At 38.4% G+C, this 22274-nt stretch overlaps 1 protein-coding gene across 9 annotated transcripts in view; it reads left to right on the top strand.

Annotated features, from left to right (window-relative positions):
- atxn7l1.S (ataxin 7-like 1 S homeolog) overlaps positions 1-22274 on the top strand; it is a 99246-nt gene that overhangs the window by 12406 nt on the left and 64566 nt on the right. For all 9 annotated transcript variants that reach the window (XR_001935101.2, XR_001935100.2, XM_018255777.2 and 6 more), the window contains one exon: positions 10164-10268. Coding sequence is in view for 7 of the 9 variants with exons in the window: in XM_018255777.2 (XP_018111266.1) it covers positions 10164-10268 (105 nt within the window). In the remaining 2 variants the exon portion in view is untranslated. The remainder of the gene's footprint in view (positions 1-10163; positions 10269-22274) is intronic.

The raw sequence follows: 22274 nt of genomic DNA, 5'->3' as shown, positions 1-22274 counted from the left end.
TTGACACCTGTTTTTGCACTGAATAAATGACCTCACTAATTGAACTCCACACTGCTATTATTTGGAACAAGCCTCAATTAATGATTAAATTACACAGAAGCAGCAGCATGCATGTCATGTCTGTTGGTTTTTTTATTACTCTACTACACCTACTAGTAAATTATTTGCCATGTAAAACTATATTTTCTACCAAAAACAGTGACTGATCAGGTTAGTGATGTCAGACTGCTATAATTCTGAACACAACTGTAACTCTCCTCTTTTTTTTTTAGCAATGGTTTGCATCTTTAGTTATACACAGTATTAGAAAGAGCCAGGACTTCAGGGTGGAACTGCTTTCAGGCAGGCTATTGTATCTCCTCTCAATATAACTGAAGTAGTGACAGTGGGCCATTAAATTTTACCAGGGTCGGACTGGACATGGGGGGCCTAACGGGTAACTATACTCCGGCCCCCCCGCGCGCATGCGCGAACGTCTGCCCGCATGCCAGCGCGCATGTGCAAACGTCTCGGGTCACGCTGGTGTGTGTGTACGCAAACGCCGGTGCGCATGCGCAAACACCGACGCACATGCGATACCGGCGCACCGATTATTTTTCATTTGGGGGCCCAGACATCGGCAATGGGGGGCCAGAACATTGGGGGAAGGGGGCTGGGCCGGCTGGGGCCCATGATGGGCGGGGCCCACTGTTTTTTTTCCCGGTTTCCCGCCGGCCCAATCAGACACTGAATTTTACTATTGAGTGCTGTTCTTATATCTGCCAGGGAGCTGTTATGTGGTTCTGCTGATGGCCTGCTGGGAGGGGGGGGCAATATCACTCCAACTTGCAGTGCAGCAGAAAATAGGGAGTGCACATTCACATCTATTTATACATTCACATCTATTTTTTTTCCTTTTTATTTTTTTTTCCTTGAGCCAGCTAAAGAATGATATTTAAAAAAAAAAAAAAAAAAAAAAAAACTATTTTGGTGAGAATATTTGCAGCTCTTAGACCCTCTAGCTGAGATAAGTTTAATTATATATCTGTATATTTTTTAAGTTTAGTTTGATTTGTTTGGTCTTGCACAAGGAACTTGACATCACCCTGCAGGATATTCCACAGTCTCACTGTAAAGAACATTTTAGTGTATACAGTAACTACCGTAATATTTATTTTTACCCAATGACTTAAAATTGCATTTCTCTATTTAACATCATGTTAAATGCTTCATGTTTTATTTGACTTAATTTTAAAATTATTTGTTATATATTCCATATTAATCTGCTTCTTTGGAGCATGCATTTGAAATGCTATTTGTAAGACCCATGCAACAAAAGCTACTGCTCTGGGAGACTAAAATTTTATTGTTTTTATCAGTATTATTATTTTTATAGTGACTTGTTATTTGTAATCTTTCTATAAATTACCTGACCAAATTTCTTTGATAGTGACACAAAATGATCATATTTAATTAGGGATACACAGGATTCGGCCTTTTTCTGCAGGATTCGGCGGAATCCTTCTGTCCAACTGAACTGAATCCAAATCCTAATTTGTATATGCTAATTAAGGGCAGAGAAGGAAATTGTGTGACTTTTTGTCACAAAACAAGGAAGTAAAAAATGTTTTCCCCTTCCCACCCCTAATTAGCATATGCAAATTAGGTTTTGGACTCGGCCCGTTTTTTTTGGCCGAATCTTTCGAGAAGGATTCAGGGGTTCGGCTGAATCCAAAATAGTGGATTCGGTGCATCCCTATATTTAATGTCCTTCTAATCTACCTGCATTTTTGCCTCAAAGAATTCTTAGGGTTCAACCATTATGCAGCAGGATATAAAGATAACATAGCATTTTTCTGAATTTAAATATCACAAATGCAAAAAGGTGTCATAGAACCCATTCCTGGATGGAATTTGTAAAATAAGAAATCAGCCGGTATAAAGGCTTTTGTATGCACATCCTTTATTGCAGCACATCTTTCTAGTCTGTAAACAACATGGGTTATATATTATTGCAAATTTGAATTTAAATTTATTCTTTTGGCAGAACATCTATAAATCACTTGGACGTTGTATGTGAGGTGCAATTCAAACTATTTGAGGCCCAAGCTGTAGGTCAGTGTATGTTGAAATGGGAAAGTTGAGCAATCATGAAAGAATGTTTATGCAGAAAAATATAATTTTTTTTCCCTGACAAATCCGTCAATTTTCAAGTTCATGGGAGTTATTTAAAACTCCCTTGAACTCGAAATTTGACCAATTGCAATTTATTTTAAAAAAAAAAACGAATTTTTGGAACTCGTGTTATAGGATCGACCCGCAAACTCGAATCAAATTCAAATAGAATTTGATTTGAGTCTCTGAAAAAACTCGAATTTCAGCAAGGCTGCAAACAACTTCAAATTGATTCCAGGACTTCCTTCATAGGCTAAAACAGCAATTCGGCAGGTTTAAGGTGGTGAATAGTCGAATTGGAGTTCTTAAAGGGCCAGTGTATGATACATTTTGAAAATCAGATTTAAATTTTTTTTAAAAAACTTCAATAGAATTTTAACAATTCCTTTGACAGTTTTGGCCATTAAAAATACTTGAATTTTCACGTCGGCCCTTGATAAATCTGCCCCTAATTGTCCACAGTTTGCTGTAGTGACCCATAGCAACCAATCTGGAAGCAGCATTTACTGGGCTAATGTTTAAACACAAGTATCATTTTTGATAATATAGTTTACTAGACCTGAGCAAGCAACCCTAATATTGCCTTGTAAGAAGTTCCTTTGCAAGAAATTTCTCCTGCTGCCCCTTTGATTGGGTCAGCAACGAAACAATACGGTGCTAAAACAACAACCTACATGGCCACCTTTCACTATCTGTTCATATTGTTGAATGCTGTTTTCTCTAGTGCCAACAGCATCTGCCTATAATAAAGATCTGCTGGAAGACTTTGTTCTTAATTTGCCATATGCTTAGATTCTAAGCTCTACAGGGCAGGGACATTCAAGGGTAATTATCCTTGATAAAGGCTTGTGCCAAAATGTTTTGTTGATTTTCATTTACCCAAACACATCCACTTTCTGGCAGCAAATTGTTCTGTTATAGCTGGGTGGTATGTAGTCTGCTGAATGCAATTTTTTGACTTGTGATGTTAATATTTTTGACTGATTTGTATGGATTTACTATGTAAGTAAAAAAAAAAAGTTTTTTTTTCATTATACCACCTGAATTTGAGATTTTTCTTCAGTGGGCAGAATAATTTTATAGTAAGAGGTGAAGTTTTAGCCACTTGCTTGTAGCTAGAGTATAGTATTAATATAGTATATAGTATTGTAGCTAGAGCTTGTAGCTAGGTGTATCCATCTTATTTATGTTTTACAGACATAATTGCACTTACTCTGGAAAACTGGCAACTCCAGGAAGGAGAATGCAGTCAACCAACTAGGATACTTATCATTTATAGACAGGGCATTCTTGTGTGAATGTAAGTGAAACAGATGTATTCTCCTACATGACGAAACAAACGCTAGCTGCTACTATCAAAAGGTGATCTCAAAGGCTGTTCTTGAGCTTTCCTCATTGTGTGATCAAGATTGTTTATGCTTGTCTCTGATATGCTTGTCTCTGATACAACACAATAATGTTCAGATGTTAATCCACTGAAACTATAAATAGCCGTTTCATCATCACCATTTACTTTTATAGCCTCAGCAAGATAAGCAGAGCTTCATAATAACATTATCACAAACAAGGGACTTTCAAGTATATTAACTAAACTTATAGAATGTGACAAAAGTAATAGAGGTATATACGTAGAAAGGCTTTTTTTTCCGCACAGAATACAAGATTTGGACGTTCACCCACAAAACTAGCTGCCACTAGTTGAAAAGTCAATTGGGTCATCAGTATAATGATGCAACTGTCAGAAAACAGCTACACACTTGGGGCATATTTATTAACATTAGAGATAAACATTACCTGTGATGTTGCCTATAGCAAAGATCAGATCTTTTATTTTGTTTTCTAATTTGTAGTTATCTGTTCAAATCTAATTGCTAATTGGCTGCTATGGGCAACATCGCTGGTGATGCTTGTGTCCAATGTTAACAAATATGCCCCTTGGTCTTACAGAGATGGTCCCCTTAAAAGCCATTGATGAAAAACTGCCGCACTTCACATGCACGAATTGACATAATTCCTGTCCGTATTACGTTACTTTGACTTAGCTCAGATCTTCTAGGTGCCCCCACCTTTTTTTTTTTTTTACCAACACCACTTTCAGAACCCTTTTTTCAGAGAGTACCTCTCAGGTTTCAGAGCTATTTGTATTTTATGTCTAATAGCAGACTTGGCTGAGATGCAGTAACCCAAAGATTTACTGAATGCAGGAAGTGTATGGTTGCTAACACCACTGGCCTTGTTGAGCCTAGCCTAGCAGTATAAACCTTTATAAAATAGCTACTATTTCAGCAACCACTAAAAATAAAAAAAAATAATGTGAATTGCAAATGTGCTCGGACAGCCACTCTGAGTAAATTTACATGATTTCTTATTTTTCAGTTTAGATCCCCTTTAAAACAATTCAACAGCTTTTTAGCTTTATATTCTGTTTGATTGGGTTTTTCCTTTACCAGTAAGTTTTTCAATTTGCTTTGGCCTTGCAAAGAAAGCAGCTGTACTTGTGACCATTAAAAAGTTTTATTTTATTTTACTTTTGAAGCTTGAATCTCAAAGGGACAGTAGTAAACATTTCGTATGTGTGCATACAATATCTTTACCTGTTGAAGATATTTCCTAACCGTGGCTATCTTTCCTAGTCTCATGCAATTTATTTAACAACTCAATTGGCATAAATATAACATAAATAATGGAACTTTGTTATATACAAGAAAAAGATCGATATCCTTAATGCAGACTAAATCACAAAGTCACAGATTGTCAAGGCAAGAAAATATAAATTACCTGTAGACGATTTGTATGAACTTCATCTTGTGTGGATACCATTTTCTGTATAGTAATTTTATATCTCTTGACTCTGATATGATGGAATAACCTTTATTCATACACGTAAGGCTTTGCTCACTGCCAGTCATTAGCTTATTGCTATTTGGTTTGTTTTTCATTGCTGCTGCTAAATACACATTCACCTACATGTGCACACAGAAGTGACAGCACCTCAAATATGCTTACTTGTGTTCTAATCCATTACCTTGCTTAAGGATTTGACCATAGAGCTGTGGGTTTATTTTGATTAAACCACAAGCAGTGGGAACACCATGCAAACTGCCTTCATTTGAATCATAAGTAGGCTAACGACATGCAAATTAAAACACACATCTGCAGTTAGGGCCTAGACCATCTTTTGACTCTTCAGGCCTGAAGTGCTTATCCCTTCCTTACAGAAGCAATTGCACCTGCAGCGCTGGCCGAGAGAGAGGTCATACAAAGAAACTCTTTGTGGATTTTGCTAATGAAGAAAATGCTTGTTGGAGTGCTTGTGTGTGAAGCTCCTTGACATGTGAATATACTTCGAGTTGAACACTGAGTGGCGTTATTTGGGTCATAGATGAGCCTTATAACTTGGTAAATCCCAGTTTTAGTAATATTTACAAATTTGTGAAAACTCGCTCTCTACATATTGCTTTCTATACAAAATGTTATGTTCTTTTTTGTTTCATTTATTATTTCTGTCATTTACACATATTTAGAAAGTTTATTCTGTAGCACTGCTCAATAAGGGGCAGATTTATTAAAGTTTGCGAGAGTTCAGTGTAGAGTTTTTGAATTGTTTTTCATATATTCAAAATTTATGAAAACTGGACTTGACAAATTTGAGTATTCGTATATGTCTTGCGATTAACGATAAACTAGAAACTCGAATATTTCTTCTCGAAAGTTGACTGGTTTTATATTCTATGGCGTTTTCCAATAACCCTTTTTCTTCACCTCTTTTGACCTGCCAAGTTCCCTAAGATACTATGAAATCTGTCCTTATGGTTCAGGAAATGGTTAAAGGCTGCATGGAATACTGGGAAACACTGGGTAACCAATAAAACCCCTCATCGGATGCAATTTTAGTTTGAAAGAGAGTGTTTGGAGGTAAAGTTGACTTTTGGCAGAAACATCAATCTACAGCCTATCATTGCTATAGCAATAATTGCTTGGCAAGAAAGGCAGCAACAAGAGTAACATGCCCCTTTGATTCCTGCTAGGATCAGTCAGCCTCATCACTTGTATATCCTGTACATTCTCTTGACCAGCTGCCTGGTGATGACATTGTGAAGATGTACAGCCTGAGCTGTCCCGCTATCCTCCAGGCCTATGGGTTCATCAGCCAGGAGCTTGAACCTGTTACAGCACAGTCTCGGGCACTTCCTGGGATCTGCAAGTTGCTTGCAGTTTTACATTTTCTGGCAACAAGCAGTTTCTAGCAGGTATCGTCTTGCCTTGTTGGCATGAGCCAGCCCACCTTCAGCAGAATACTAATAGAAATGCTGAATGTGCTACTGCCCACTCGTGAAGGCCTATTTCCTTCTAACTTCCTTTTAACACAGACAAAAATCGAGAAATAAACTAAAATTCACATGATAATAAATCTACCCCTATGTGTATACCTGAAAAATATAAATTACTGACGAGGGGCCTTGTTAAAGCTTACAGTTTTTGGGTATAACCTAAAAAGTTTCTTTGCCACAGAAATTCTAATTTTAGTACTTTCTAGTCTAAATTGTACAGTTTTAATTTTTACATGTAATTTTTACTTTTAATATATTACATTGCTTATAAACAACTTCTAAATTGTCTTTCTGAGATAATCAGCTGGCTGTGTAGGTAATTTTACTTTTTTTCATGCTATATATTTGCTTTTTTTCCCAGACACATTTTTAACAAATTCCTTACTTCGCTCCCTGTGCAAATGAGCAGTGAACAACTTCAGAAGTGTGACAGGGCTGGCTTAAGATGTTCACATGTGCAGTGGTATCACAGGAACCAATGCCTCTTGCAGCACTAAGGCCATACTCCCTTTTATAGATACCATGAATCCCAGATGCTCTGGGTTTAATAATATTTTCTCTAAAACAATTGCTGCCACCATCAAACTATCTATTTTCCTGCTGGCGAAAACTTTCCCAGGATATGCAACTGTGCCTTTGGCCCACAGTGCTTGTTCTATAAGATGCCACATAATCGGCAGCTAGCCTAACAGGGAACTGTAGTATAGGTATGTGGATTTCTTATCAGGATACCTGTTTTCATGAAAACAAAATTATTGTAACCCCTGTTAGTTATAAATTAATGTAAAGCTCTATGTAACTTGCTGGTGCTATATTAATAAATAATGATGATGATCTACTAGTTAGTAAGGACTGTAAGGTTGAAAAAAGCACACATCCATCAAGTTCAACTTTTTAGGTCTGCATAAAACCTGTTAGTTGATACAGAGGATGGGCGAAAACCCCGTTTGAAGCCTCTCCAATTTGGGGGAAAAAATCCTTCTTGACTCCTAGATGGTAATCGGACCAGACACTGGATCAACTTGTACTATTAGCTATCTCCCATAGCCCTCTATTCCCTCACTTGCTAAAAAGCCATCAAACTCCTTCTTAAAGCTATTTTATGTCTTGTCATCACGACTGATTCAGGGAGAGAATTCCACATCTTCATGGAACTTGCTGTAAAAAAACCCTTCCCAATATTTAGCCGGGAACCTCCTTTCTTCTAATCGGAATGGGTGGCGACGTGTCAGCTGGAAGGACCTACTGGTAAAAAAAAAAAAGCATCAGAGAGATTATTATATGATCTCCTTTTATGTTTATACATAGTTGTTTATACATAGTTGTCATATCACCCGTCAAATCGTCTCCTGTGTGAACAACCCCAACTTGGTCAGTCTTTCCTCATAGCTGAGATGTTCCATACCTTTTGCCAGCTTAATTGCCCTTCTCTGGACTCTCTCTAAATAAATAATGTTCCGTTTGAGTATTGGAGACCATAACTGTACGGCGTATTCTAGATGGGGCCTTACCAGGACTCCTCCTGCCAATCTATGCCCCTTTTAATACAGATCAAGACCTTTTTTGCCCTTGATGCTGCTAACTGGCATTTCTTGCTTACATCCAAGTTTATTATTTACAAGGACTCCAAGGTCCCTTTCCATTATGGATTTGCCTAGTGCAGTCGCATTAAGGGTACTTGCATATTTTTACATCCCAGGTGCATGACTTTACATTTAACAACATTGAATCTCATCTGCCACTTAGCTGCCCAGATTGCCAGTTCAAGGCAGGATTAAGATCCTGCTGCAAGGATGCCACATCCTGGAGGCGTCCCTTTCTTTTGCAAGTTTGTTGAACATGAATTCTGGAAAACATATGCTTTTAATTAAAGGGATTTTGCATTGAGGAATTGCATTCATTAATAGTTATGCTCCAGCAGAATCCTGCATTGAAATCTATTTTTTAAAAGAGTAAACTGTTTTTTAATATTTAATTTTACCATTTGATGGGGCTAAGCATGTTCTTAGTTTCCTAAATGCCCTCAGCTATGTGACCTGTGCTCTCATAAAATTCAGTAACTCTTTACTGCTACACCCAAGCACCACCACGACTCCTCCCGTTACATCAAGTAGGAGAAGCAATAGCTAATCCCTTTCATAATTATTATATTTTGTATGACATCTCTTCATTGGGGATCTGTTTTAATTTTAGTTATTCTTGTCATTTATTTATTTTTATTGTTTCCTTGACCTTTCTTGCTGATGATGATTTTCTTTATTTGGCACTGTGGGGAGCCATGAATACCAATGTCACACACTCAATAATTCTAACCAATAAATGACAGACTTGTGAAGTTGAGCCTGGGATTGTTGTGGAAAGTTCATGAAGCAAAACTCCAATCACTGAAATAAAAAAACATTAAGGGCCTCTGCCTCTACACAGTCAGATTCGGGCAGATTAGTTGCCCAACAACAAATCTCCTCTTCTTCAGGGGCTACTTATCTTCCCGAGCTGCCTTCCCGCCGGGCACAATGTAAATCTCTGGCGGGATGGCACTCAGATCGATTTGTTTTCCGAAGTCGCCCAAAGTAGCCTCACGAGAAAACTTCGGAAAACGAAGCGCTCCGAGTGCTATCCCACCGCCCGATTTACATTCCAGCCAGCGGGAAGACAGTTTGGGTAGATTAGTCACCTTGAAGAAGAGGAGATTTGTCGCCGGGCGACTAATCTCCCTGAATCTGACTGCGTGTCTCTGCCCTAAAAGATAACGGTAAATTATACATTTTGTACTTAAGGTCTTTACCTTGATGCAAAATAATTATTTTGAGTATTAAAGGGGCAAATTAGAAGTTATGGCTTTTGTTAAAACAAGAGGGTGGAGTTTTTGTTTTTTATTCACAGTATTACACACACACACACCTGCATACATACATTGCATACATACATACATACATACATACATGCAGACACACACACACCTACATACATGCACACACACACCTCTACACCCACACAATAAACATGAGTCCATTATGTAAATGCAAATTACTTAACCAGATAATTTGTATCACAATAAGTGACCTGCTAACGGTGCTGTTCACATTTTAATTCAATAATATGATGTTGAGTGTAATATTCTGAGACAATTTGTAACTGGTTTTCATTTTTATTACTGACAAATGTATTAACAATAAATTTGTAGCCCTACAGAGCATTTGTTTTTAGATGGTGACCCCATTTGAAACCTCAAAAGAGTCAAAAAATGAGAAAAAATTAAAAAATAACGACCAATTGAAAATTTGCTTAGAATATATATATATATATATATATATATATATATATATATATATATATATATATATATATATATATATATATATATATATATATACTGGTAAATATTGAATTTTTACATAATTGTCAGTGGGAGTAAAAGACTGAGCTTTGTCTATTCATTGTCTGATGCAACTTAGCATGTATTTGTGCCCTTGGTTTCTGTATAAGCACAGTGAATCGGACCAGCCAGGGAGCAGCCCTTAGTGCTTAAATTGATTTGATGTGAGAAGAATGAAACTTGCTATATACAAAGTAAGGTATAGATGTCACAATCAATTGAGGTTTTCCTTAATTTTAGAGTATAGTAACTTTTGCCTTTAATTTTAAGATGTCTTAATTTCTGCTCTTACTCTTTTGCAGATATGCACTTATTTGGTCATTATCCAGGTCATGATGACTTCTATTTGGTGGTGTGTAACGTCTGCAATCAGGTAGTCAAGCCACAAGTTTTTCAGTCACATTGTGGTAAGTAAATCAGTTAGACCACATAACATAATCACTTAAATCATTATTAAATCTTTACATTAAAATCCAAATCTGAAGTCAATCTTTTGCTCTAGTATAGGGCATGTTTTGATATGAGGATGTTTTTCTTCCATCTGTGTTTTTAGTAACACAAAAAAATTATATAAGTAAAAAAAATACTCCGTTTGTATTGCGTTGCGTTTTTTTACCAGTTTTGTTTATATGACCCACCCAGTGTTTAGTGGAACCATATATTACATTTTTAGGACCTGCCGCCATAAACCCTCCATAAACACACCAGTAATTTTTTATTATTTTATTTATTTTTTTATAGAAGTAAAAGCTCTGAATATTAAATGCATTAAGGGCATTTTACTTCCTGGTCTAATTGGCTCCTTAACTTTGTCAAATGTATTCAAACTAACATTGATAACCTTATTAAATTCAAATACAATATATAGGAATTATTAAGTTCTCTAATAAATAATCAAACCTATATGGTTATTTTTTGCTTATTCTTTTTGCATACAGTAGTAGCTTCCATGCTTTTACCTTGCTTACTTATTCACACAAGTTGTTGAATATTTATTACAGATTTATATTATATGTTAGTTATGGTATTCAGAATACTACAGTTCCCAGAATCCATCTACTTCATGTTGCAGTGTGTGTAAGTGCTTGCTTTTTGGTTCTGGGTTGATTTCTGTCCGATATTTTCCTGTTCGTGAAGCTGCATGTTCCTGTATTAAAGTGAATAACAGTTCTTACATGGATCTCTGCAAAATGAAAAGTTATCGGCAACAAAGAGTTTTGTACTGTACAATTGCAACACAACTTCTGTTGCCAGAACCTGGGAATATGGCAGAAAGAATCGATTTACTTAAAGGAATTGTTCAGTTTTAAAAATAAAAACTGGGTTAATAGGCTGTGCAAAATAAAAAATGTTTCTAATATAGTTAGTTAGCCAAAAATGTAATGTATAAAGGCTGGAGTGACTGGATGTCTCACATAATAGCCAGAACACTACTTCCTGCTTTTCAGCTCTCTTGGTTTACACTTACTGGTTACCAAGCATTAACCAATCAGAGACTTAAGGGGGGCCACATGGGTCATATCTGTTGCTTTTGAATTTGAGCTGAATGCTGAGGATCAATTGCAAACTCACTGAACAGAAATGTGCCATGTGGTTCCCTTTCAAGTCGCTGACTAACTCAGAGTTATAGAGCTGAAAAGCAGGAAGTACCATATATACTCGAGTATAAACCCAAAATGTGCTGAAAAGGTCTGCCTCGGCTTATACTCGAGTCAGCTAAAAAGTTGCTGCTTACTCACTGATTGAAGTGTGCAGTGACTCCTCTGTGCTGCCCATACTTCTCCCCCCTTGTGGCTTGATTCTGCTTCCTTAGCCCTCAGCCCCTCCCCTCTCAGCTCTCGTCACTCAGTACTCGCCCTCCTCAGCCCTCCCCCCGCATAGTGCACAGGAGATGTGGGGAAAATATGTGCGCGTTATTTTTAATAAACGTTTGGTAAAGTTTGTGCTATAAAATGTGATCTCAAAAGGTTGCTTATTCTGTCACATTTTTGAGATCACATTTTATAGCACAAACTTTACCAGCTGTGTAGCTCTTATTACCCAAAATTGCTCAAAGTTGCGCCAGTATTCACTGTAACCACAAATGCATCAGAGGGAGTTTATGTTTTTTGCAGGTATGGTTTTGTGTAAATGGGCTCTGCCCATGCATGGGCAGTCTGCAGTTAAACAGTCTTCTTGTTTGTCATAGACATATCTTTGTTATGTGGATATGCTGAGGTGCTGATATACTGTGTTCTCTGTTGGTTTAATGGTCACTCAATGAGTTTTAATGTGTCTGCAAAAACTTTTAAGAGATCTGATCTATCTCTCCAAGAACTGTGTATAACTCTGAACGGTACTTATTTAAAGGAGTTCTTCAATGAGAAGGGAATTACTTGGGAGTACATTCTTGAGAGAGCTGCCCAGTTGGGAGGATTCTGGAAAACACTTGTTAGGTCTGTAAAGTTTTGCCGTAAGAAAATATTGGGAAGGGCAATGTATAGCTTACCCCAAGTAGAGGCTGTTCTAAACTCCAGGCCACTAACCTTTACTCATAGTGACGCTCGGCTCCCGGCCATTAATTCCAGGACATTTCCTTTTTGAGCAGCGACATACAACATTGCCGCAATCTTCGGTGCCTGCTCTGTCTCACAACTGTTTCACTCAAGTTATTGTCAAGGAGGTGGAAATACCGTCATGTGCTTGTAACAATATTCTGGGACTGGTGGCGTAAGGAATATTTACTGGATTTGAGATCAGTTCACTACACCAAGGAAGGAGGATGTGCATCTTCATTCAAGCTTGACGATTTGGTGTTGGTTAGAGAAGACAAGCTGCTAAGACAAATGTCTCGGACTGGAATAACAAACAGTTTTCCAGGAAGAGACAATCGCAGCAATAAACCCAGTGGGTTAAAGGAACAGTTCAGTGTAGAAGTAAAACTGTGGTTCTGTAGCAGCCAGCAACTTTAAAGGATAATTCAACCCCCTAATTTGCATCCCCCTACCCTAAATAGGCCCTCCTCCCCCCTGGCCTACCTGGCACCCTGGGCAAATGCCCCTAACTTTCTACTTACCCCTTCACAGCAGCCATCTTGTCTCCTTCGGTCTTCTTCCTGTAGTGATCGGCATTTTCGAGCGCATGCGCAGTTGGAGGAGCTAAAGCACATGCACCGAAAGTCACAACATTTTCGATAAAAATATCCGAAATATCATTACTAAAATGCCCGAAAATGCCGGTCACTACAGGAAGAAGTCTGAAGGGAACAAGATGGCTGCTCTGAACTCCGCTGGACAGGACCTGCAAGGAGGCGTAAGTAGAAAGTTAGGGGCATTTGCCCAGGGTGCCAGTTAGGCCAGGAGGGATAGTGCCTATTTAGGGTAGGGGGAAGGGGGATGCAAATTAGGGGGTTGAATTCTCCTTTAAAGGGGACCCATCACCCAAAAAAAATATTCCAAATCCTATTTGATCATGTTAGTCAAGCAACATTAACTTTAATTACACTGTAAACATTATTTATCTTGTTTTCTTCAGTCTGGGAATTCATAATTATAGCAGGCAGGCAGGAGCCATTTTGTTGACACTGTTATTAAGGCAAGCCTTGCATCATCTCAAAATCTGAGGACCTTATGTCCATCCCCATGCCCTGACTACAAAATTAAATGGGGAAGAGAACAGGGGGAATGTGGGGAGTGCAGTGACATCTAGGAAGTGCTGAATGGAAAGTGAAAGTAATTGCCGTCTATGCTTAAGCCCTAAGGCATAGAGGAGGGGCAGGCAATATTTGATTGACAGCTGAGATTTTTAAAAGAGTTATTTAAGTTATAAATGCTTAAATAAATAAAAATAATCTGGGGTTCATGTTTAATTTGAAAAGGACTTTTATTGTACAGCTTTTTATGTCTGGGTGTCAGGTCCACTTTAAGGCGGCCACATGGGACATAACTGATGGCTAAAAATCAAAAGCAAACTAACTGAATATTTATGTCCCGTGTAGCCCCCCCTTCTAGCGGACTAATGTACGGAAGAAGGAAAGCTACAGAGACAATAGAGTAGCTGCAATAAAGCAAGCCACATATATTTATTTTGTAAAATGGTTTACTATACCTGAGTAAACCGTTCTATAAGCTTTCTTTGTGTATTATAGCAGCTGCCATATTAGCTTGGCATGACAAATTCCTGCCTGAATTTTTCCCGGCCAGGAGGAGGGAGCAGGGAGGGAGAGAGGCACAAAATGAGCGTGCTCAAGCCTGGGCCCTGGAGGTTAAAGCTGAAAGAAGGAAGTCTGATAGAGAAGCCCACATGTACACAATAGAAGGAAAAAATTGTGTTTCTTTTCACAGAAGACTCAGAGCAGCATTACTTTGAGGGTTTAGTGATGTATTTATATAGATGTTTCTGATCAAACTTAGTTTGTTTTAATCTTTCCTTCTCCTTTAAAAGGTTAGAGAAAAGTAAAGGTGACAGTTCTGTTCTTGCTATGTTTCGGCTAACTATATTGAAGACATTTTTATTTTTCACAGCCTATCTATTTACCCAGTTTTATTTTTGCAATATAGTACTGTGTAAAATTCCAGTCACTCCACACCTAACTAAGTGTATGTTAATTATACAGTTCAATTAGCAATAACCACAATAACTGTTAATTGTTTCCCAGCTAGCGTGAAACCATGTATGTGATCAGGGGCTGTAGTTTAGGAACTTTCGTTATACGCAACCCAGCTCAGGGACCTTCAGTATACAAAGCACCAACCTGCTGCCTTAGCTGGCTCAATCTGTTCTGCTGTTTCTACACCAGCCCACTCCCTTTTTTTATGAGCCCCCACAAGGATCTGTCCCATTAATTAGGCTCACTCGCTGTGTTTGCAATGGTGCTTTGTTCCAATGACACGGTGAACTGGTAGGTCCTTCATGCCTGACCTCAGTTATATAGAAGGATCACCGGCACACAGGAGTTTAGTCAGCAGGGCAATCCCTTGCAATTTTATTAATGCAGTGCTGCATTAATAAAATTGCAAGAGCTTGCCCTGCTGACTACACTCCTGTGTGCCAGTGATCCTTCTACGTACCTTGGCTGGGCAGTTGCCGATTCCCCTACCACTGAGCACCAGGAAACTCTGCTTGGGTTTGTGAGGTGTGCGGTTTCTTCAAATTGGTTTGGAACTGACCTCAGTTATAGCAATGTGCTCCACCTCCCTTTTGTGTTTCACACATTCCAGTCTAAGGCAGCGCTTCAGCTCCACTTGGTTTAACAAGGTACTTTAAAGTGTAAATTTCTGCAACATGTTTCTCTCTTTAACAGTGCTTCCTCAGCCGGTGAATTAATTAAAATTTGTCAAATGTTTTTTTTAAAAAGCACTACATTTTAATTAATTTGCTGCCTGAGGGGAACCCTGTAACAGGGAGACAAGACTTTTAAAGTACCTTGTTAAACCAAGTGGAGCTGGAGGACTTGGGGGTAAATTCACTAACCAGCGAAAATTCGCCAGCGCAGGCTTCGCACACATCGCAACACTTTGCCAGGTGTAAATTCGCCTGGACAAAGCTAATTCACAAAGATCCGAAGTTGCGCACAGGGTCCCGAACGCTGGCGAAATTAGGCTTAGCAGTTCGAAGTTACGCTAGCGTTGGCTAATTAGCATACGGCTTGCAGTTAAAGTACAATATATGCTGCAGCAAATACATTACACTACACAAGGCCAGGGGACCTTAATAAAATGATATTAAGTTGTTATAATGCTCTACACTTGTGCCCACAGTATAGTTTAGGTGCCATATGTTAGGAAATGTAGGGGGGAAGCAGGGTACCCCAAAAAAAATGTACGATCTTTTTGAGTCTATCACCCTTTAAACAGGAAAAAACGCTAGCGTTTTTTTGGGACTTAGAAAAATGTTCAACTTTTTCGTGAGGAACTCCTATCTACTCTATTGCACTTCGCCTGGTCTGAGCTGGCGAAGGCAAGTCTGGCGATAGAGGTAACGGTCAATAAAATCAAAAACTTAGTGAATTTGCGTAGTAACGCTCTTTCGCCAGACCGAAAATTCACCTGGCGTTAGAGTGCGAAGTTGCACCAGAGTTTATCTCCTTAGCGAAATTACGCCAGCTACAGTTAGTAAATCGTCGAAGTGCCGAAATGACGTCACGCTGGCAAATTTTAGCCAGCGTTTGCCACTTAAGTAAGTTTCCCCGTTAGTGTGTGGAACCAAATCTGCTCTACTTTTCTGCTTGGTAGCTACAGGAAGGCAATTGAGCCTTTTCACATTGAGCAAACAAAATAATTATGAGCTTTGTGGGCTTAATTTCCATATAAATTTAACGTAGGCAACTTTTCAGCTATGTAAATCAGACTGACTACTAATCCCAGATCAATTAATAAAAATGCTATTAATGTATAATGAACTGTTATTGGCAAGAAGCATTTCTTGTCCAAGTATCCGCTTAGTGTCACTGTAAACTGTTTGAGATTTACAGTGGTGTGAAAAACTATTTGCCCCCTTCCTGATTTCTTATTCTTTTGCATGTTTGTCACACTTAAATGTTTCTGCTCATCAAATATATTTAACTATTAGTCAAAGATAACATAATTGAACACAAAATGCAGTTTTTAAATGAAGGTTTACGTTATTAAGGGAGAAAAAAAACTCCAAATCTACATGGGCCTGTGTGAAAAAGTGATTGCCCCCCTTGTTAAAAAATAACTTAACTGTGGTTTATCACACCTGAGTTCAATTTCAAAGGTTATAAAGCCATTTCTAAAGCTTTGGGACTCCAGCGAACCACAGTGAGAGCCATTATCCACAAATGGCAAAAACATGGAACAGTGGTGAACCTTCCCAGGAGTGGCCGGCCGACCAAAATTACCCCAAGAGCGCAGAGACAACTCATCCGAGAGGCCACAAAAGACCCCAGGACAACATCTAAAGAACTGCAGGCCTCACTTGCCTCAATTAAGGTCAGTGTTCACGACTCCACCATAAGAAAGAGACTGGGCAAAAACGGCCTGCATGGCAGATTTCCAAGGCGCAAACCACTTTTAAGCAAAAAGAACATTAAGGCTCGTCTCAATTTTGCTAAAAAACATCTCAATGATTGCCAAGACTTTTGGGAAAATACCTTGTGGACCGACGAGACAAAAGTTGAACTTTTTGGAAGGTGCGCGTCCCGTTACATCTGGCGTAAAAGTAACACAGCATTTCAGAAAAAGAACATCATACCAACAGTAAAATATGGTGGTGGTAGTGTGATGGTCTGGGGTTGTTTTGCTGCTTCAGGACCTGGAAGACTTGCTGTGATAGATGGAACCATGAATTCTACTGTCTACCAAAAAATCCTGAAGGAGAATGTCCGGCCATCTGTTCGTCAACTCAAGCTGAAGCGATCTTGGGTGCTGCAGCAGGACAATGACCCAAAACACACTAGCAAATCCACCTCTGAATGGCTGAAGAAAAACAAAATGAGGACTTTGGAGTGGCCTAGTCAAAGTCCTGACCTGAATCCTATTGAGATGTTGTGGCATGACCTTAAAAAGGCGGTTCATGCTAGAAAACCCTCAAATAAAGCTGAATTACAACAATTCTGCAAAGATGAGTGGGCCAAAATTCCTCCAGAGCGCTGTAAAAGACTCGTTGCAAGTTATCGCAAACGCTTGATTGCAGTTATTGCTGCTAAGGGTGGCCCAACCAGTTATTAGGTTCAGGGGGCAATTACTTTTTCACACAGGTTTGGATTTCTTTTCTCCCTAAATAATAAAAACCCTCATTTAAAAACTGCATTTTGTGTTTACTTGTGTTATCTTTGACTAATAGTTAAATGTGTTTGATGATCAGAAACATTTTGTGTGACAAACATGCAAAAGAATAAGAAATCAGGAAGGGGGCAAATAGTTTTTCACACCACTGTAGTTCCTGGTGTTTCAAAGCCATTGCTCAGAACTTCTACTATAGTACAGCTTCAAGGCAGGGAATATGGTCAGTAGAAGATGAAGCTGCTACTACAAATTAGCATTGCATTAATAAATGGTAACATTAAAGTGTGTAATGACCAGGCTTACTGATCTGTTTCTGGGAAACAAAACAATTTTATACTCTGGAAAAACTGTTTAAAAAGAAAACACTGTTGAGAAAGACCTTTGTGACTTGCAATTTGAGAACAATAAGCCCATTTAAGGATGTTTTGTTGTGGTTGTAGTTAGTGATGGATGAAAAATTTCGCCATTGTTGAATTCGCAGCGAATTTAGCATTTTCGCCACAGGCGAAAAGAAAAAGACGCGCTGCAAAATAAAATGATAAATCGCAGCAAAACGGGCGCGTGTGCAAAGGTAGCCAAACTGACAATGCTGGGGAAATGGTGAGTGCGGAATGGGAAGGGGATCGACACAAAAAAAACGCGACCCGCGCGTCAAAAAAACAGATGCACGCGGCAAAAATTATGCGTGACAAAATTGAAGCGTGAGGCAAACCAGTTTCGCCAGTTTTTCTCCATTTCGCAAATTTCTCTAGAAATCTGCTAATTATTCTGTGAAACGCAGCAGATTCGCCCATCACTAGTTGTCTCTTGGTAGTGTGTGAATATTTCTTCCCATATTGTGGTGAATATGTTTATTTAGAAAAAAGTTATAGTTGTAAAATATATACAAGGCTGTGAGGGTATTCTTAAAGCGGACCTGTCACCTACACATAAAATGCTGCAAATTAATTCATTTGCAAAGTCCTTTGCAAATTAAACATGGAACCCAAATAATTTTTTTCATTAAAAATTTCAAACCTGTTATAACGGTGTTTTAATATCTGAGCTGTCAATCAAATATTATCTGCCCCACCTCTATGCCTTCACACATTCCCCTTCTCTCCTCACACTCTATGATTGTGTAGGGCACTCCACATGGGCATTAGGACCCCCATTCTGGTTCATACACAAGATTTTGGGGTGATACACAACTTGTCTTAATAACAGTGTCCACAAAATGACCCCTGCCTGCTTGCTGTGATTGTGTAATTCCAAGACTGAAGCAAACAACATTTAAATAATACATTTAGTGTAAGTAAAGTTTATTTAGCTCAACTAACATGATAGAAAAGAATTTGGACTTATTAGGGTGACCGGTCCGCTTTAAGGAATCCAGCAGCATATTCCAGGGGAATTCTGTGGGCATAATAGAACTCATTCCTTGGCAACAGGCTCTCATTCTTAAGATATAACAAAACATAGTTATTTGAGAGAATATTACTGTTACATTACACAGATTTCAGTGCTATATTTAGTTGCATAAGTTAAGCTGCAGTGTGATGGGTATTCTGTTACTGAAATCATATTGTTGCAGGTATTGGGATCTTCTCACTGGAATGCTTGGGACTTTAAATTACATAAAATCTACTTTAGGGTTCTGAGACCCTGGTTTGTCTCTCTGAATATTGCTATCTGCATAGACATTGAGATGTTTTTTTTTTTTTTTTTCAATTTGCAGGTTTATTGTGCTTAGATATAGTAAGAATACAAACAAAGCCAAGATCTACATGCTCAGTGACACATAAGAGCTATGTAAATCGTTGAAGAAGCACGATTAACACAATGAGGAAAAATTACATCCTTAACATTATACTCATATGTAGAAGGAAAAGGAGAAAGATTATAGGTGAAAGAGTAGAGAAATACAGATAATTTGTACATGGATCGTACTAAGAACATAGATTTGGTACATGGTGTTATAGCGGGTAATCAACCCTTAAAAGGAATAATAGACTTATAATACACAAAAGCCATGAATATCCTGTAAATTATATCCTTATAAACGGTGAGTTCTGATGTCATCAGTTATAAACGGTGAGTTCTGATGTCATTTCTGTCACGACTCACTTAAATTTGTGTATTATAATCAATAAAGTACCCCCAGTTGCAAAATATGAGGATATTAGAAGTTACCTCGGAGTTCCATGACCTGTATAAAAACACTCGGCCTTCGGCCTCGTGTTTTTATATGGTCATGAAACTCCTCGATAACTTATAATATCCTTATATTTTACAAGAGGGGGTACTTTATTCACTATATCCTAAGACAAAAAAAAACAAACAAAAAACACTGTCTGGTCGTAAGGGAATATCACTCCTGTACAGTATGTCCTGGGTAGGATGCCAAGGATCCCATATTTGTGCGCATTTGAAGCTGGCTTCAGGTGTATATGCCGCATTCTCTGCATGCTCTGACATTGAGATGTTTTGTTTTGTGGCTTTTTCAATTCAGAATAACTTGCAAATCTTCCTTCAAGAATATATATCCTCTGGAATATTGCTCCAATCAGCAAAATCTGTTTATCATAATCCACAAAATTAGGTGTTGATTGTCAACACCTAATTTAATGACATCATTGTGGATTAACACCTAATTTAATTACCTCATTTTGGATTATGATAAACACAGTGGCGTAACTACCGGGGGAGCAAGAGGTGCAACTAGGCCAGGGCCCGCACCCCCGCAGGGCCCCCCGGCAGATCGCACATGCTCCAGTCGGCTGCAGCCACAAAGTAAACAGATTAAGCTGATCGGAGCAACATTCCAAAGGATATATATTCTCGTAGGAAGATTTACAAGTTATTCTGAATTGAGAAAGCCAGTTGGATGACTGGTGAAACATCTTTAAAGGGCATGTAAAGGCAAAAATATAAAATCCCATTTTTACTTTCTTTAATGAAAAAGAAATCTATCTCCAATATACTTTAATTAAAAGATGTCTACAGTTTTTATCATAAACCTGACTGTATGCAGTGCAATTCCCCCTTCTTTTACTGCTGTGGATAGGAATTGTCAGATGGTCCCCAACTGCTGTGCAGGTAAACGATCATACTTTCAAATGGCAGGGGGAGCCCCCTACCTTACTTCCCAGAACTCGAGCAGCATTGTTGGATTCCCTGTAGAGATTTGTATCCAGAGACGCAGTGCAGTCTCTATATTATGATTATTAATCAGTCTTGCTGTATTGGCTTCTATGGCAGATATTATTTGACTGCTGTTTTGATAATTTATGACGATCCCTAAGCTTAACCTCCCAACTGAAGCCCAGACCACACTGAGCATGTGCGAGTCTTGATATTGCAGAAATGTCTAGCAAAGTTACAAGATGACAGCCCCCTGCGCCAACTTTGAAAGCATAAATCATTTGTTTGATTAGGCTGCTGGTGCAGTAAGTTCATGTTTATATTTAGTATACAAAATACAGCATTTCTAACATTATTCTATTTTAGAATTTAGTTGCCCTTTAAGGAAAAAACACAGCAAGTCCAGTTGATCTGACTTATTTCTAAAGATTTACACAATGCAGGCATGGGCCCAATAATTAATTCTAGTTAGTGTCATTTTACCCCCTCACTCATTTAATAACCTAACCCCTTCAGTTCTGGACTGTGCCTTCCTATGTTTAACTAGTAGATGTTGGCACACAATCCTGACCCGCACATCACTAATTTGTATGTCTTTCTCTTTCCCTTTTGTCAGTACTGAAGACCATATTTGATGCATGTATATTTGTTTGCTTCATATTTCTCCTTTTCAATCTTTTTCGGAACACTTTTATTGTCCTCTGCCTATGCTAATTCAAATCTTTATTTAAAGCTAAATGATAAGAGCAATCAATCTAATACCTTTTTTCTTTGTGTTTTTGTTTTATAATCTCTGCTTGTTATTTATATTCTCACAATACTTCAGCAGTAGACAAACACCTATGTAATAAATCATTCTGAAAAATGAAATAATCTTGTACTCTTGAGCTGGAGATGTAAAAAAAATCTTTCTGTTTCATTATTATGATTTTCATCTGCAGCTGAAAATACAAATAGGTTATTAATCTTTGTCACCTAGAATGGGAGAAGATATTTGGAAGTATGATGGGCATATAAATGCCCAAAGTGTGTATATAAAGATTGTTGGGAGCATCCAATAGCTGACAATGCATATAGTACAACTAAAGGACACCTTGATGATTTGACTGTAACAGACTAAAACCTGATATTGGGATCAATGGTTTACAGTAAATGTTAACAAGCGTATTATTTATTTGTTGTTAAGATAAAACTCCTGAATGAACATAGATAGAGCCAACTCAGACTGAAAAACTGCTTCTCAATTAAGTATACTTTTCTTTGAAGAGAGGTATGATGTTGCACTTTTCCAACCAAGAGTTGCTTTTCCTTCAAAGGTATTTGTTTTGTTATTTTCTGGAGCACAAGTAATAGTGGCACCAACCACTCTTTTGCACATTTTGAAAGAGATTTGCCTCCCAGCATTGCTGTATTTAGGTCCTGCAGCCGGCAACTGGCTTCTTTCCTTACCTCCTGATGCGCATAAAGCAGAAGCGTGGTGGCGGCAGGAACTGGGACAGAGGGGAATTTGCAGCTTTGGAGGGAGGCTCTTGTTAGTTTCGCCCTGATGTGGAAGCCCCAGTG

The sequence above is a fragment of the Xenopus laevis genome, chromosome 3S (genome assembly GCF_017654675.1).
Source record: "Xenopus laevis strain J_2021 chromosome 3S, Xenopus_laevis_v10.1, whole genome shotgun sequence".
Lineage (NCBI taxonomy): Eukaryota > Metazoa > Chordata > Amphibia > Anura > Pipidae > Xenopus > Xenopus laevis.
The sequence above is the reverse complement of the archived record's forward strand: the minus strand, read 5'-3'. Positions and strand labels throughout refer to the sequence as shown.